Consider the following 14,957-nt stretch of genomic DNA (forward strand, 5'->3'; position numbering starts at 1 on the left):
TCTGTTGCTTTCTGGAGTTAAAAGAAGTAATGTTTGATATTTGAAAGCAACAGATAGTCTTATTCCATAACTGAGAGATCCAGAGTAGTTAGTGGATTCAAATTATACTGAGGAGATTTTAGATCAAGCACATAGATTTTATTCTTAAAACAAGCAGAAGAAATACTGTTATTCATGCATTTTTTATCTCTACATTTAGAATTTCCTTTAGTCATTTCTTCATACATGTCTAAGTCTTGTGCTGCTCTTCTTTTTGACGATTATAAGCTTTGTAGGATTAACAAAATGAAATTACATTCATAACTGTCTGCATTTAATAGTGAATTTAAACTTTGACAGAACTGTGTATTATGCGACAGAGCGAAGTGCTTTTGTCTCTCTGTTTCATGTTCTCTTTTTAAAAGACCTTTCAGGCAAGAAAGGTTGTACAAACAAATACTGTTTCCCAAAAATCGGAGAGTAGCAACTGGTAGATTTCTGTTGAATAACTGATAATAATCTATAATATGAAACACTTGTGTGATAAGACAACAGATAACTTAATATTGTTAATGTTGGCAATTGGAAAATGCTTTTCTGATATTAGTAAATGAAATTATTGCTCTGTTGCTCAAATAATTTCTTTCAGCAGTTTTTTGTTTTGTTTTCCAAAGAAGTAGTAAATTTAAAAAATCAGAATGTGTAGAGGTGTGAACTTCCATGTTTAGCAGTAGGTGATCTTGTTTAACAAGAGCATTTGCTGTATTATGGCCAAATACACTTCTGTACATCTGTGACTGTAGTTTTCAAAAGTAGGTTTTAAAAGTAGTCATTTTGCTATTTGTTAGTCATTTTCTTTATCAAGAAGAAAATGTATTTTGATCTTCTTTTGGAAAATGGCTTGCTTAGAAATCTAACCACTTTGACTGAAGTGGAGTAAAAATTAGATGGGAAAGTTGCAAGTTCTGCTAGGATCTACTTAAAATGTGGTGTTAGGGTTAGTTGTGTTTTTTGATTTTTAATTAAATAAACACTACACAGTGTGGAGCTAATGAGACAATGGCCTTGAAAATAACTGCAGTATAAATACTAATTGCAGAGATTAATATATTAGAATTTGAACCTGATACCTACAATGAATACTGCAGTAAGATACATACTGTTTTTAACAGATGGTAAACAAAAAAATTTGGGTTTTTGACCTTCACTTTTTAGATTTTTGTAAAGTTATTTTTCTTGCTCTGTAGGAGCCAGCAGTACCAAGTACTGTCAATCTGTTATTACCAGAGTATTTGCACCATGACCTTGTAGAGAATAAGCTGTTAATTATGATTTTTTTTCTTCCTTTTGTATTTTGGAGGTGGTCTTCCTAAATCCCTTTCTTCTGTGTACCACCTCTTCCTCAACCATTTGGAAAAGGAAAAGGTAAACTATTTGCCATTTACAAGGTAAAGCCATTAGTGCCTCTGAAGCAGTATAGCTGCTCTGGTAATGGCAAATTGATTATATTGTATTGCTTGATAATCCTAATGGATCTAGCTGATGGTACTATTTAGATTATAGTTTAGTTTAAGGAGTTTTCTAGTAAGTGCATAACAAAATCTAAGTCTAAGATTTCTCTTTATCCTCTGTGTTCATTTTAGTTTTTGAAGCAAATTAAGTCTAATTAATAAACTGTATTAAACTTTATAAATGCTTTACAACTTACAGTGCTTTTGCAAATATTTAAAATTAATTTCTTTGGGAATAATCACTGTAAGCAAAATCTATACTTAATGAAATAAAAATTCTTTATGTTCCCATTGAAATACAAGTAGAAAAATCCTCATGTCCCTTGTCCTAGTGAGTAAAGGCACAGTTTGGCACTTGGCTGACATAACACAGTTTCATGGAGCTATATGTATTTACTGTGGCTATATTTGAGCTGTTATAGGAAGACAAAAGACTTTAAATAAAACTTGATTCAGGATGTGTAAATAATGCCGATTTTATTTCTGCTTTTAATTTTATTTATTAATTTATTTGTATTTTTTATTTAGTTATTCTGAGAGTTATTTAGCAGACTGTTAGCTACTTCATCAAATGCCTTATCAGTGTGTGACACTGCTGTTTGCAGCATCAGCTACCACTTTAGTATGTTGGGTTTGCATGCAGTATGAGGGCTCTGAGAAACTCTTGAACTGTGTCTCTTGTAGATGAGAGCTGAAGTGTCTGGGTGGTACATATAGCCAAGCACGGCTTCAACTAATTTCTAGAAATCTAGGGCAAAACCTCCTTCCAGAACTGTGGTTTGGAATAAGTAAAGCTCCTGTGCGTGGGTCAGTGTAAAGGTGTGTGTACTCTCAGGGAGTTAACTGTGCTTATTCGGGTTTCTGTTCTTTAAAGCTTGTAGCCCTCTTGGGGCTGCCTTTTAAGCAACTGTTCTGTGCATTAGCACAATGTCTTCTGGGGCCTATAAAAATGGAAAAAAAAGATTGTAGCTTTGATCCTAAAGAAGAAGTGCAGTTTTATGTGATCCAATTGAAACATTTTTTAAAAAAACCCAAACATAAAAGCCACAAACCCCGTTGCTGTTGTTATTGTATTTTATCAGAGGGTGCATTGAGGTAGAAGTGCGTGTTCTGGATCAACCTTTTTGAGATTTACAGTATTATGGTCACGTGAAATAAGAAATAAGACTTCAGTATCTTTCTGAAACTTCTTTGTTCTGATTTATGCAGAAATCTTTTTAATCCTAAGAATCTTAGAACATATAAACATTTTTAAAAGTATGATGATTACGTTTGTGTTGTAATACTTTCCTGTCAGAATTAGGTCTCGGCCTGTTTTTATTTTAAAATTTTACTCTTTAAACACTGAAATACATTTCCTGAAAATACTCCTCTTCTTTTTAAAGGATACCTTGATTGTGTGGTCTGAAGCTGAAAACTATGATTTGGCACTTAGCTTTCAAGAAAAAGCAGGATGTGATGAAATATGGGAAAAAATATGTCAGGTAAGTTTGATAAATGTAAGATTGAGACAACCTAATTCATCCTAATGTTTGTGTTCAGACTTTTTAGGCTGTTCTAAGAGATGACTCTGAACAAAGTAGATAGTAAAGACTATTGTTTTAGCCACCTCTCCCAGATTTTGCATTTTTGAATTTGAACACTTTCTCCTTCCTCTGGAAATTTAATACAAACTTAATCTATGTTTTGGGTATTCTTTTAGAGCATTTGCAGGTTTTATTGCTTAACATAACTCTTCATCTCTATTATCACCCAAGGAAGTGTAGCTCTGAAAAAGTTTCATAACAATTAACACCATAATTAACTTTTTCCAAGTTGACCAAAAGGGAAAAGATTACCTATCAAAGCCGTATTGTAGAGAGAAGAATGTATGTGAGCTCTTTGTGAATTTATAATATATTTCTTATTAAATATGTACCCTAACGTATTATTGTATATATGGTATATATAATAAAACAATATCTTATTTACATTTCTCTTTCTACATTTCTCATTCTTCTGTTTCAGGTGAGGGGAATATTGAGTGCCTCTCAGAACTTTTTCCATGTAAATGTTTCCAGGCTATGAAAGATTGATGCCATAGTTGAAGTTGGAGATAGCTCTATCCCTATGTTATCACCTTAAAGATACAGCTTTAAGAAATCAAACAATTTATATGTAGCATGTATATATTTTAACATATGTTTTACCACTGAGATCAGATGACTGTATAGTCAGTGCATCAGTATTGCTTGTGGATAATATTTGGTCAGGTATTAACTGTTGACCAATACCTAAAAGAGTTTAATCAGTATAGTCACTGCTGTTAGTTCACTTTGTCAGTTCTTATTTGGGTTTTTTCTTCCATTTCAAACATTACAGCTTTTCTTAATTCTCTGCTACATTATGTGGGACTTCTCTAAATTAGTCTAAATTGCTCTCTGTGTGGTGTTTCTGTTCTTAACAAACCTCTAGCTTTCTCCACTCTGTCTTTTGGAATTCATTCTCACTGATTTCGGAAGTAAAGCAAAAAAATCTGGTTTTGTAGTGACATGTGTCTAGATTATTCCTTTTTTTAGGAATGAGTATTTTCAGTAGTTTACCACTTACATAAATAAGTAGAGAAACTTATGTAAATAAGTACAGAAACATTTCCAGGAACCTTAGCAGTCAATGGACTGAAAGCTGGGGACAGAAACAAAATGGGGAGAAGGGGAAGTTGTGTTCTTGGGAAACACCCAGATAAGAAGCCCAGCTTCCTCACCCTCATATAAAGATCTAATATTTCTGTAGGGAACCAGTGTCTTTACATCCTGTTTTGAGGCCATGCTATTGTATCTGTGTCTAGTGTACTTTATAGATCTTAAGCTTTCTCAATCATGAAAACTTCTTCTGAAAGGAAAACTTTGATACCATTTATAGTGAAAGTGGTTGCTGATGTATAAGCAGAACAATATGTGGTTTTTAACAGTGTTCTGGATTTTAATCTAAGTATAGGCTTGCTGTTACAAGTGAAGTATTATTTCTCCCAGGGATGTTTTTGCTGATTTTCAGGATGAAAAAGAACACTATCTTCTACTGCTCTGCACAGCAGTGCCTTTCTGAATTTGACACATCAGACTCCAAGCAGATGCTAAAATTAAGATGTCATTAAAGATCATACACTCTGGTGCCCAAGCATCTGTCAGTTTTTTTCACTGATTTGTACTTTCCACATTTCCTCATATCTCTAGAGAGGTCTTTGCAGGTCCTGTGCCTTGTTTTTCTGACAGTCAGTTTTCCACTACTCTTTTGTCAATGTTTGGGCTTTTCTGTTCTTACGAGGGGATTCTGTGTCTGTAGAGTATTTAGGAAGTGCACGGTAACAGATTTTGACTTGCAGGTCTCCAGTACTGAAAATAACAATTAAATTAGCAAGACTGGCCTCTCTCCTCTGTTTGAGGTAGCAAAAGCTTTCAAAAGCATCGAGAGCAGTTAATAGCCTATAGATAAGTGTTTAAAGCGGACACTGCAATAATGTAATACTGGTTTGCATTTAAAAATCTGTCTGCAGAGAATAAAGAGTGGAAACATAGTTCAGTAGTGTATTAAAAAGTTGCCATCCATATTAGTAATTATGAATTTCTGTTTTTATTTGAAGTACTTATAAAATGTAGCTTTTTTCTTCATTCTTCTTTTTTTAGAAAATAAATAAAATTAAATTTCTAATGTAGAAATAATTTTTAAAGCCTTCTGTTTGAAAAAATCTTTTCATCATCTCTTTATTTTCCAAACCAGCTATACTCAATGTCAAACTTAGATTTGCACTTCTCTTTTGCCCATACAGAGAAAAAGCACGTGATACTTGAATGATACTTGAAATCATGTTTTTAAAAAAGCATTCGAGCAGCAGTAAAATTAAACTCCACTTTTTTGACAAATTTTATTTCGTAGGTTCAAGGCAAAGACCCTTCTGTTGATATTACTCAGGACCTCGTTGATGAATCTGAGGAAGAACGTTTTGATGATATGTCATCACCAGGTCTAGAATTGCCATCTTGTGAACTTAGTCGACTAGAAGAGATTGCAGAACTTGTGGCATCTTCACTGCCTTCACCATTACGCCGTGAAAAACTCGCACTAGCACTGGAAAATGAGGGTTATATAAAGAAGCTCTTAGAAATTTTTCATGTGTGCGAAGACTTGGAGAACATCGAAGGACTACACCACTTATATGAAATTATCAAGGGAATTTTCCTTTTGAACAGAACTGCACTTTTTGAAGTCATGTTTTCCGAGGAATGTATAATGGACGTAATTGGATGCCTAGAATATGATCCGTCTTTATCACAGTCACGGAAACACAGGGAATTTCTGACTAAAACAGCCAAATTTAAAGAAGTGATACCTATATCTGATCCAGAGCTGAAGCAAAAAATACATCAGACATACAGAGTACAGTATATTCAAGATATGGTCCTACCCACTCCCTCAGTTTTTGAGGAAAATATGCTATCAACACTTCATTCTTTCATCTTTTTTAATAAAGTGGAAATAGTTGGTATGTTACAGGTAAGTTTCAAAATTTCATAGTCTCTTATTTGCACTTGGGCACAGAAAGTTGGATAATTATTCTTGGAAAAACTGAGGTGCTTCGGTGGAAACTTCACTTCTGTGATTCTCAAAGTGATTGTGGAGTATGACAGAAAAAATGTGGATTTGAGCACTGAGTTGTTAAAAATATGTTCTTATGTCTGGTTTTGGATTAGATTCTCTGTAACTATTTAAATGGAGAAAACATGTAGAATCTTGAATAAGGTTGTTTGGCATGAATAGTATTGTTTGCATTTTGAAGCATTGACTTTAATAGGAATTTTGAGGGTTGAAGGTTTCCTGTATTTTGGGACTTTTTAGTCACTAGACTTAAGGATATTTTTTGTCATGTTACCATGAAAAAAAAATTAAATTACTTTACCTAAATTTCACAATACAATCTCCTACCAGGATGTAACTGTTGCTATTTTTGAAGTAAATTAAGTTAGTTGTTTGGAAAGTACAGGTGAAGAACACAACACAGCCTTGGGTGCTTGAATGTTTTCTGAGTTTATCTTAATAAGTCCCTAAATAATGCTGCTTGGAATTACCAGTTTTTCGTGAAGTATCTTATTGCAAATGTAAAGAGATTATATGATGCTGTAGATGTCTTACCGACATGTCTTTAGTATTCTACAGCAACCCATGAACTTCTTGAACAGTGTTAGAAGCAGGGGAGCTTCCTAAAGCTTTCAGCTAACTCAGGACATATATTTTTGTTTATAGAACTTGATTATCTTAATTCTCCTAGTGTTTAATGAATGAATACCTTTGTAGAGGCTGTCTGATCTGGAGAAATGGACTTAGTGCTAGATATTACTGATTACCTTAATCGTATTTATCTTCAGTTTGACTCTCAGGATGAACTCTGTATAATTTCATTGAAAATACAGCAAAGGAGAGTGAAAAGTCCTTTTGCAAGCTCATATAGGAAATAATTGTCAAAACCAGGCCTCACAACTTTTCATCCACCATCCACTCCCTTGGAGCCTTAATATGTCATATCCACATATGGAGTGTTTGATAAGCAGCCAAATGTGGAAGTCGTCACCCAGACCTTGCTGCTGAGGCATGTGCCTGGTGCACCTGTGAATTAGGCATTGGAGCAGCCACTGGAGGCCTGATGGAATACCTGGGGCATCCTCAGTAGTACTGGGCTCTGCCTTACGCTTGGCTGAACCAAACTGTTCATGTCCGCATGTGTGTCCTTGATGAACAGTCACGGTTGCTTATCTGGAACAGAAGACCTTAATCATTTTGGAACAGTGAATTTGAGAAAGTTAACAAGCCTGACTCTGAGAGAATGCCAAAAAAATTCAGTTAAGGGGTCTCACCTTGAGTATCCAATATGACTAGTAGTCATACTCTCATAAAATGTCTTCTTTGCAAGGGTTGTTGAAAGCAAATTTCTGAGGGTGATACATTTTGGCTGGAGGAGGAGGAGGGGAAGAATTACTCAGGAGTCTTGGTGACAGTGGCTGATTCTGAGGGATTTTGAACTTTGAAAAGGAAGCTGGGCAAGGAAGAAGAGGACCTGATCCGGCAAAATCGTTAAGGGTGTGTTTGCCAGACATCCCAGGATAACTTTATTGAGGACTAGTGACTGATGAGTTTCCTTTATTCTGTCTCTTACAACCTGTGTTAGGTTAATAGATACAGGGTAAGTTTTGGTTCCAATAGCAAGGTTTAGTGTGGGTGCCAGACTTCTTAGTTGCAGTTTAGAGGTGAAATAAAAGCTCAGGGCTGGTTGTGATTTGTTGTGTGACAGCAGATTTCTGAACCTTATCTTCACTTCTGTTGCTGTTGTCTGTGGTTGAGAATAAAGTGAACTCCATGTATGTGGGAGGCAGAAGAATTAACATTGCATTTCAGAGTTAGGTAAATATTTCAGGTTGTTCAAGTGCTTTCTACAGCTTTGAGGAGCCAAGAGTGGTAGCACACAAGAAAGATAATACATCCTGTGTTATATTGCACTTCCTAGTACTTTAACAGTAAAGCTCTATAGCAGTGAGTGGGAACTCCTTGAATCTGTAAATAAGAATCTATTGGAAATCATTTGACATTGTTGATCAATTTTGATTTTGAGGGAATTAAAGAGACTATAACAAATTATATGTCCATTGCATTTTTAAGAGTTTAAAAGGCTTCACTGATGATTTTTCAAGTTCTTGCAGTGTAGCTCTAAACCAAGGTTTCAGCCTATTTACCAGGCGTTTGTTTTTTTGTTTATTTGTAGAGCAATATGTCAGGTTGCCCTTTTCTGTAATCTCTGCACTCTAAAGTTTCATTTCACTCCTTTTTCCTACAGTCTGCATATAAAATGTATGATACTGTTCCTTCTCATTTCTTTAAGCAGAATAAATAATGCTTTAAGAACAAAATTAAAAGACTGCTTTTGTTGATTTCAGTTCTGTAATTAATTCCTAAGGTCTTTCTTCCATTTTTGTATGGTTTAACATGCATTTCTGTAGCTGGTTGTATGAGAATACTTTGGTGTATGTGGAGAGGGTGTTACTTCATGAAAGATTTAAAGTTCTCTGGAATTCCTGGCATTCATTATTGTAGATCTTACTAGATCTTGGTGCTCACTAACTCTACCTGTGTACTTAAGTGGTTTCTTTTGTAAGTCATTATTAATTGAAAAGGCTCTAGAATGCTTCATGGTAGTTTCTTGGGAGCTGTGGACAAGTCTCAAGTTCTTAGTTGATGCATAATACAGGTTGTTAATGCCTCTGCTGTTGACTTTAGGTTGTCTCTCCTGGACCATTGAGGATGTGACAAAAGAGATCTCCTTTTGAGAAATTTTACTTCTCAGAATAAAAGTAAACTCCCTGAGTAGTTGATATCCTGTGACATACTGCAACTATTGCGTGTACAACTGAGTTGTTGTGTATTCTGTTCTTTTCTCTCTTGCTGGCTGTGAAGAAAAGGAAAAGAAAAACTGTTACATCCATCATGAAAAAAAATGAGCTCTAAAGAGGCCTTTCCATGTCAGGCTGTGTATTAACCAGAGTGGCATTTTGTAGTACCCTCTTGTCAACTCAACCATACCTTAGTTTCAGAGAAGTGACTAGAAATTTCTACAAGACTCTACAGATTGTGTCTTACACTTTTAGGCAGGCTGAGTGACTTTACTCAAAACTACCACTGTGTTTTATTTAAGGCATTTGCTGTCAAGATGGGCCATTTAGGGTCATTAAAGGTCATCGACCTTTTAGGTCAGTTTTTCAGTTATAACTAGTGAATTCTGTAAATGAGAACATGCTGATTCTTAAGAGTTCTGGCTTTATCAGGGAGATTTTGGACGTGTTTAAGGAAAAACAAATTCTGTAGTCATGGAAGATACCTGCTTCCATGATTTTGCTTTCTTTAGTAGGTAAATAACTGTTGCCCCTCTGTGGTAAAACTAAAAATAGAGACTAGGTTACGGTTGGCACTTAGCCTTATGAACTGTATTCCTCCTGCCTTCTTCATGAAGGTTGGCTTTCCCACAATATTTACAAAAATACTTACACTGATGGGCTTTTCTGACAAATGGAGGTTAGTTTATTTGTGATATAATTTTATAAGAACTGTCATTTTAAGTGAGCATGTCAACATCTCACTAAACTAATTACTGTTGTTCCATGATGAATAGTAGAGCCATGAAAGCAATGTTTCCAGCCTGCAGAATTAACTGCTGTGGAAAATACTCAATGGCAGGTTTTGTGATTTGCTGTATGTAAGACACGAAAGAGGTATATAACATTTTTTTGCAATTTCAGCCCCTCCTAATATGCTCTTACTGCTTGGGGTCCAGCCTGTTCTAGTCTTGAGATGTCATAGCCTCCAAGAAACCTTGCTGAAACATGGAGTTCGCCAAGTTTTGAGAGTGGGGGTGGGACAGGTAAGTGGTGTTTCTTGCTTTATATGACGCTCTTTTGCAATTTAAAAAATATATACTAATGTTCACACTGGAGGCCACCAGTTCTTTCCCTTTGTATTATTAACTAGTTGTTAAAAAACCAAAAACTTGCAAAACTGCGCCATAGAGTGAGCAAACACTGTTTCCGTCTGTTCTCTCCCCCCTTTCTCATTGGCATATTCTTTTTGCCAGCAAGATCCTGCAATGTTTTTTATCTTCCAGAATACAGAATATTGTTAGCATTACTTTTGGGTATGTGCATTTAGACTTCAGTGTCTTTTATTTTCAGGAAAGCTGAGATTAGAAGGGGAAGATTTGACGTGTTAAAATAATTTTTGTGCCTGGTAGAGCAGTGATCACATGGTATTACTGTACTGGGAAATCAGATTTTTTAAAGACAGAAATTATATTACTGGTAGTCCCTATCTCCCTTTTCAAGAAACTTGTAGGCATTTAGGTACATCTGTATATTTTACTGGGTTTATGTGTAACAATAGCTGAATTTTAATTTTTAAAGTAGTTTTACAGATAGTTGCTTATTATTGACTGAGACTCATGGATGTAAATGTAATTATCTGTAGTTGTTTTAGAGGAAGAATCGTGTCGGTGCATTTTGATGGTTTTGCCCAAATCCAATCCACTATTTTATAGTAGTTGACTTAGGAAAAACTGGAGATTAACTTCCAGCAAAATACAGCTTGCAATCAAGTGTAAAAGGATACCACTTCCTGGGGTAAATGACTTGGTGAAAGATATTTGCAAGTGGTGCATGCTTTTGATTTCTGGGGTTAAGTTCTTCATTGTAGAAAATGTTTTTCTATGTGTGCAGAAACTGCAGAAGTGATTGGGTGGATCCCACTACTGTTTCAGCTTGTTGATTCAAATGGAAGTAGTGCCCGATGAAGGCCTGTGTGGAAAGGCAGTCTGATATAAAGGAGATTTTAAACTAAGACATCTGGTCTGGTAGCAGGAAGGAATGTATGTTTGAAGCTGTAATTATCTGTTCACTGGTAACATATTATGAAAATTTCACCTTATGGGCTAAAATACTGTTTCTGCCCAAAATGAATATGGAGGTGGAAAATGCGATGGAAGGTATGCTCTCTTCCCTGCTTAGGTGTTGCTGAGTTTCTTGGCTGAGTTTTTTTGAGAAAGGGATGTTTTTTGTCATTTATCTGTAATCACAGGCACAAAGTATCTGATCATCACCATCATCATGACTGGGCTTCGCGAACAAAGATTTGGGGAGGGCTCTACCCACGTTTGTTACAAGCGCAGTGATGGCTAAAAAGGCCAATATGAGATAGACACGTCTGGTTGCAAAAGGCACAGCAGAAAGACTCCTTAGGTGGTATATTCTGCAAGGCACGATTCTTTCTGCGCTGTCTTTTCTCCTCAAGGGTGATCCTGCGTGTGTTCTCAAAGGCATCAGCAGTGTTATAGATGGTGTGTCTCCAGACCTCCCGATTTGAGGCCAGAGTAGACCAGTTATGGTGATCAACGTGGCCAAGGCTGAGATGTTGTTTCAGGGAGTCTTCTCTTCGGGGCTCCTCTCTTGCGGCAGCCGGTGGCAAGTTCACCATAGAGCAAGATCTTAGGGAGGCGGTGGTCCTTCATCCTGGAGATGTGCTGTGCCCAGCACAGCTGTGTTCTCAGCAACATGGCCTCAATACTTGTGACTGCTGCTTGTTCTAGAACAGATGTATTGGTCACATAATCTGACCAGTGGATGTTTAGGATTGTGCGGAGGCAGCGTTGATGGAAGCGTTCTAGGAGTCGCAGGTGGTGGCGGTAGATGACCCATGATTCGGTTCGATATAAAAGAGTAGACAGCACTATGGCTGATCTGATAACTGAAAGTTAATTACATGTAAGAGAGGCCTGGTTTTGAAGAATCCTTTTTTAAGTGCCTTTTGGGAGGAGGAGAACTGCTTTGAAAGTTGAATCACAAATGTAAATATGTCTTTTTTTGTGACCCTACTTTATCTGTGGGTTTTCTTGTTTTTAAAGTCAGAAATGATTGAGGGAGTAGTTGGCCTGACTTGATTTTATCTTCATAAGTTTTGAAATGTATTAAATCCTAGAAGCATCTACGTAGATCTTGCAAAAGCATAAATGAATATACTTGGCGTCTGGTGTACACATAGTTTAAGTGTTGCACTTCTAATAATTTCTGTGCATGGGGAAAATAGCTAGATTGTACAATTACCCCATAAGCTATCATTTGCAGTTTTGTTTTCTTGAAAAACAGTTGTGGCCTTCACAGCTTCTAAGATACATCTAAATGTGTTCTGATACTTGTCTGTATGAAGAGGCCAAATACTGCAAAGTATTATGCATTTGCACTGTTTTCACTTCATAGGTGTATTTTGGGTGATTTGTATAAGTTGGGGAAAAAAGAAAACATCTAAATTTGTGTAATTCTAGCATTCAGTGTTGGTGCTTTGTGACTTCTAAAATATGTGAACTCTGCCCTCAGACTGAGCGTTTCCATAGATTCTGGTAGTGTTGTTCAGGAATCTATCTTTAGATATAGTGCCCTTGGCAGTAATTTTACAGGTTGAGGGAGACAACCTTGTATTTAGAATATTCATTGCAATCACAGTTTTTCTATAAATGTGAGAGGACTAAGTTTTTTCTCATGTATAGCAACCTGTCTGCCTTTCATTAAGCATCTGGAATGAGATAAATGCTAAATGCTTTTCAGGGCTAAGCCATAACTGTGAAGTTAGTAACAAGTTGTTTTTATTTTCTTAGAATAACTGCCATTTACTGCATATTATCCATGTAAGGGTGGGATGTTTCAAACCACTCAGATTCATCTTAATTTGCCTGATTTTAAAAAGATCATGGTTTTTATGAGTCCTAGAGCTTTCAGATAATCTTATTAATTTCAAAGTACAATGTGTTTAATAGGGTTTGGGAGAGGACATGATATGGGGAATGTTTCAAAATTATATGTAATGCAGAATTGTAAAATATTATATTGCAGTATATGTTTGGAATGCTGAAAAATCATTACAGACCAAACTTCTGCAAATTCTTCTTGAAACATGAAGTGTCAGCATTGACACCTTTGTCACTTGCCAGTGTTAAAGTTCCCTCTACAAGTCCCAAGCCCAGTAACAGGGTGAGTGGGTTGCCCTTCGCTGCAGACAACCACCTCTTGAACTGGTTGGGGACGTGGCAGGATCCGGTCCCAGAGCTGAGCTGGGGCCCTGCCCAGCCAGGTCCTGCCTGTCCTGCTCTGCTGTGTAGTGCTGGAGGTGCAGCTTCCCCAGCCACCCCTGTCTCCGGTAACTGCAGTGGGTCATAAATGAGACCCCACATGTTACCAACAACTCAGGGTCTCCTCTCCTTCCACATTTGGACTTTAAAATCCCAATTTGATACTTTGGGGAATATTGTATACTTTTTTTTTTAATGGAGAAGCACTCTAATCATGGCTCTTACATATTTAAATGCTGACGTTTCCATCATTTTTCCCCAGTGATCATTCTGAGATATTTCTGATATTGCCTTGCCGTTATTCTCAGGTATTATGGAAGAGGTGAAAAGTTGATTTCACTCTGAGAATGGAAATAGGAGTTATGGTTTCCATCTGGGGATAAGTGTGCACCTTCTCCATAGTTTTCATAGCTAGGATTAGTTTTGCATCTTGATCAAAACAGAAAAAAGAGAAATGAAATCAAACTGTGTAGCCTTTTCTTAAATGCACTGCTAATCATAGGGAATAACCTGCATGTTCTTCAAAAAAACTTGAGTTTGGGGGGGGGGGTGTTCTGGTTTCTGTTGGGTTTTTCTCTTATTTCAGTAAATAAGTATGTCAGTATCTCTGCTGTGGGTTAGTTATGTTGTGATAGCTAATGAGTTAAATATTAGAACAGAAAAGTTACAAAGCCATGTAACAGCCGGATAGCAGGTAGTCCAATATCCTTGTATTCTCTCACCAAAGCTAAAGTTACGTTTCTTGAAATCAAACACCTTAGTAGTTGTTTAGAACATGTTTGACTGTTGATATCTGAAAGTCAAACTTTACATCTCCTGTGCTTGATCCTCTAGAGTGAATTTTGGTACACTTCAAGTGAGACCTCTCTTGTCTCTTTTGTTTTGATTTTGAAGCAGTCATAGAAATAGCGCCTGAAATTGTGTCCGGAAGTCCTTATTTTTCATTGTCACATGACTGTTGGGTCAGGTTAGGAGCACAGCACAGCATCAGACAAGAGGAACCGTGACATATTCTAAATTTAGGGTTTACCTTACAGTGCGGTGAAATGCCTTGTAGGGCAGTAGCTCGTGCCAGCCTATTTTAGGTTTATCTGTGTTGTGCAGTGTCACGTAGAGATCCTGGATTGTGTTGTGGCAGTGTTATAGCAGCATTAGCAAGGTATGCTGTCAGAACTGAGGTATTCATTTTCTCAGCAGGGTTTCAAGGTGAACCTGGATGAGGTACAACATAAGAGAATTTTTGTGGATGTATCTGAAGTGCTTTCATTGTTTTGCTTTACACGGTGCAAACATAAGCAAAGTGATTTGGGTTTCTTGTGCTGTGGCTTTGGGATGGAGGGATATTGCACATGGTGTTACTGACTTCACAAGAAAGAACACTGGCAGATTTCTGAAAAAATCTCTTCATATCTGATGTACAGGTATCTTTCTCAAGCAGGTGCTGTCTTAATTCTGTATAATACTGGGGAAAGGATGGCGCAAGGTTTATTTCTGTTTTAACAGTCTCCTAGTTCTTAGGAGTGTAAAGGTTATGGAAAGCTAAGTATTGCTGCTTCTTTCAATCAAAATATAGATTTCTAATGTGGTTGCTGCTGTTTGTAGTTTTGCTAAGGTACAGCAGGATGGAAAATAATGGAACAGTCTGCCAGCCAGAACACTCAATAAATGCTGTATATAGTAGGAACAGTTGTTTTAATTTAGTTTCTAGAATTCAACCTTTTCACAGCATTGTGGGTGAAAGAATCTCACCCTGTTCCTGCAGCCCCTCCATCATCATGTCCTTG

The 14,957-nt window shown here is 36.7% G+C and overlaps 1 protein-coding gene across 1 annotated transcript in view; it reads left to right on the forward strand.

Annotated features, from left to right (window-relative positions):
* The window catches only part of PPP4R3A (protein phosphatase 4 regulatory subunit 3A), a 45,041-nt gene that overhangs the window by 15,348 nt on the left and 14,736 nt on the right, over window positions 1–14,957 (forward strand). Inside the window, exons 3-4 of the mRNA XM_017813798.1 lie at window positions 2,876–2,974; window positions 5,403–6,020. Coding sequence (XP_017669287.1) covers window positions 2,876–2,974; window positions 5,403–6,020 — 717 coding nt within the window. The remainder of the gene's footprint in view (window positions 1–2,875; window positions 2,975–5,402; window positions 6,021–14,957) is intronic.

This window comes from Lepidothrix coronata, unplaced genomic scaffold (genome assembly GCF_001604755.1).
Source record: "Lepidothrix coronata isolate B3197 unplaced genomic scaffold, Lepidothrix_coronata-1.0 Scaffold43, whole genome shotgun sequence".
Lineage (NCBI taxonomy): Eukaryota > Metazoa > Chordata > Aves > Passeriformes > Pipridae > Lepidothrix > Lepidothrix coronata.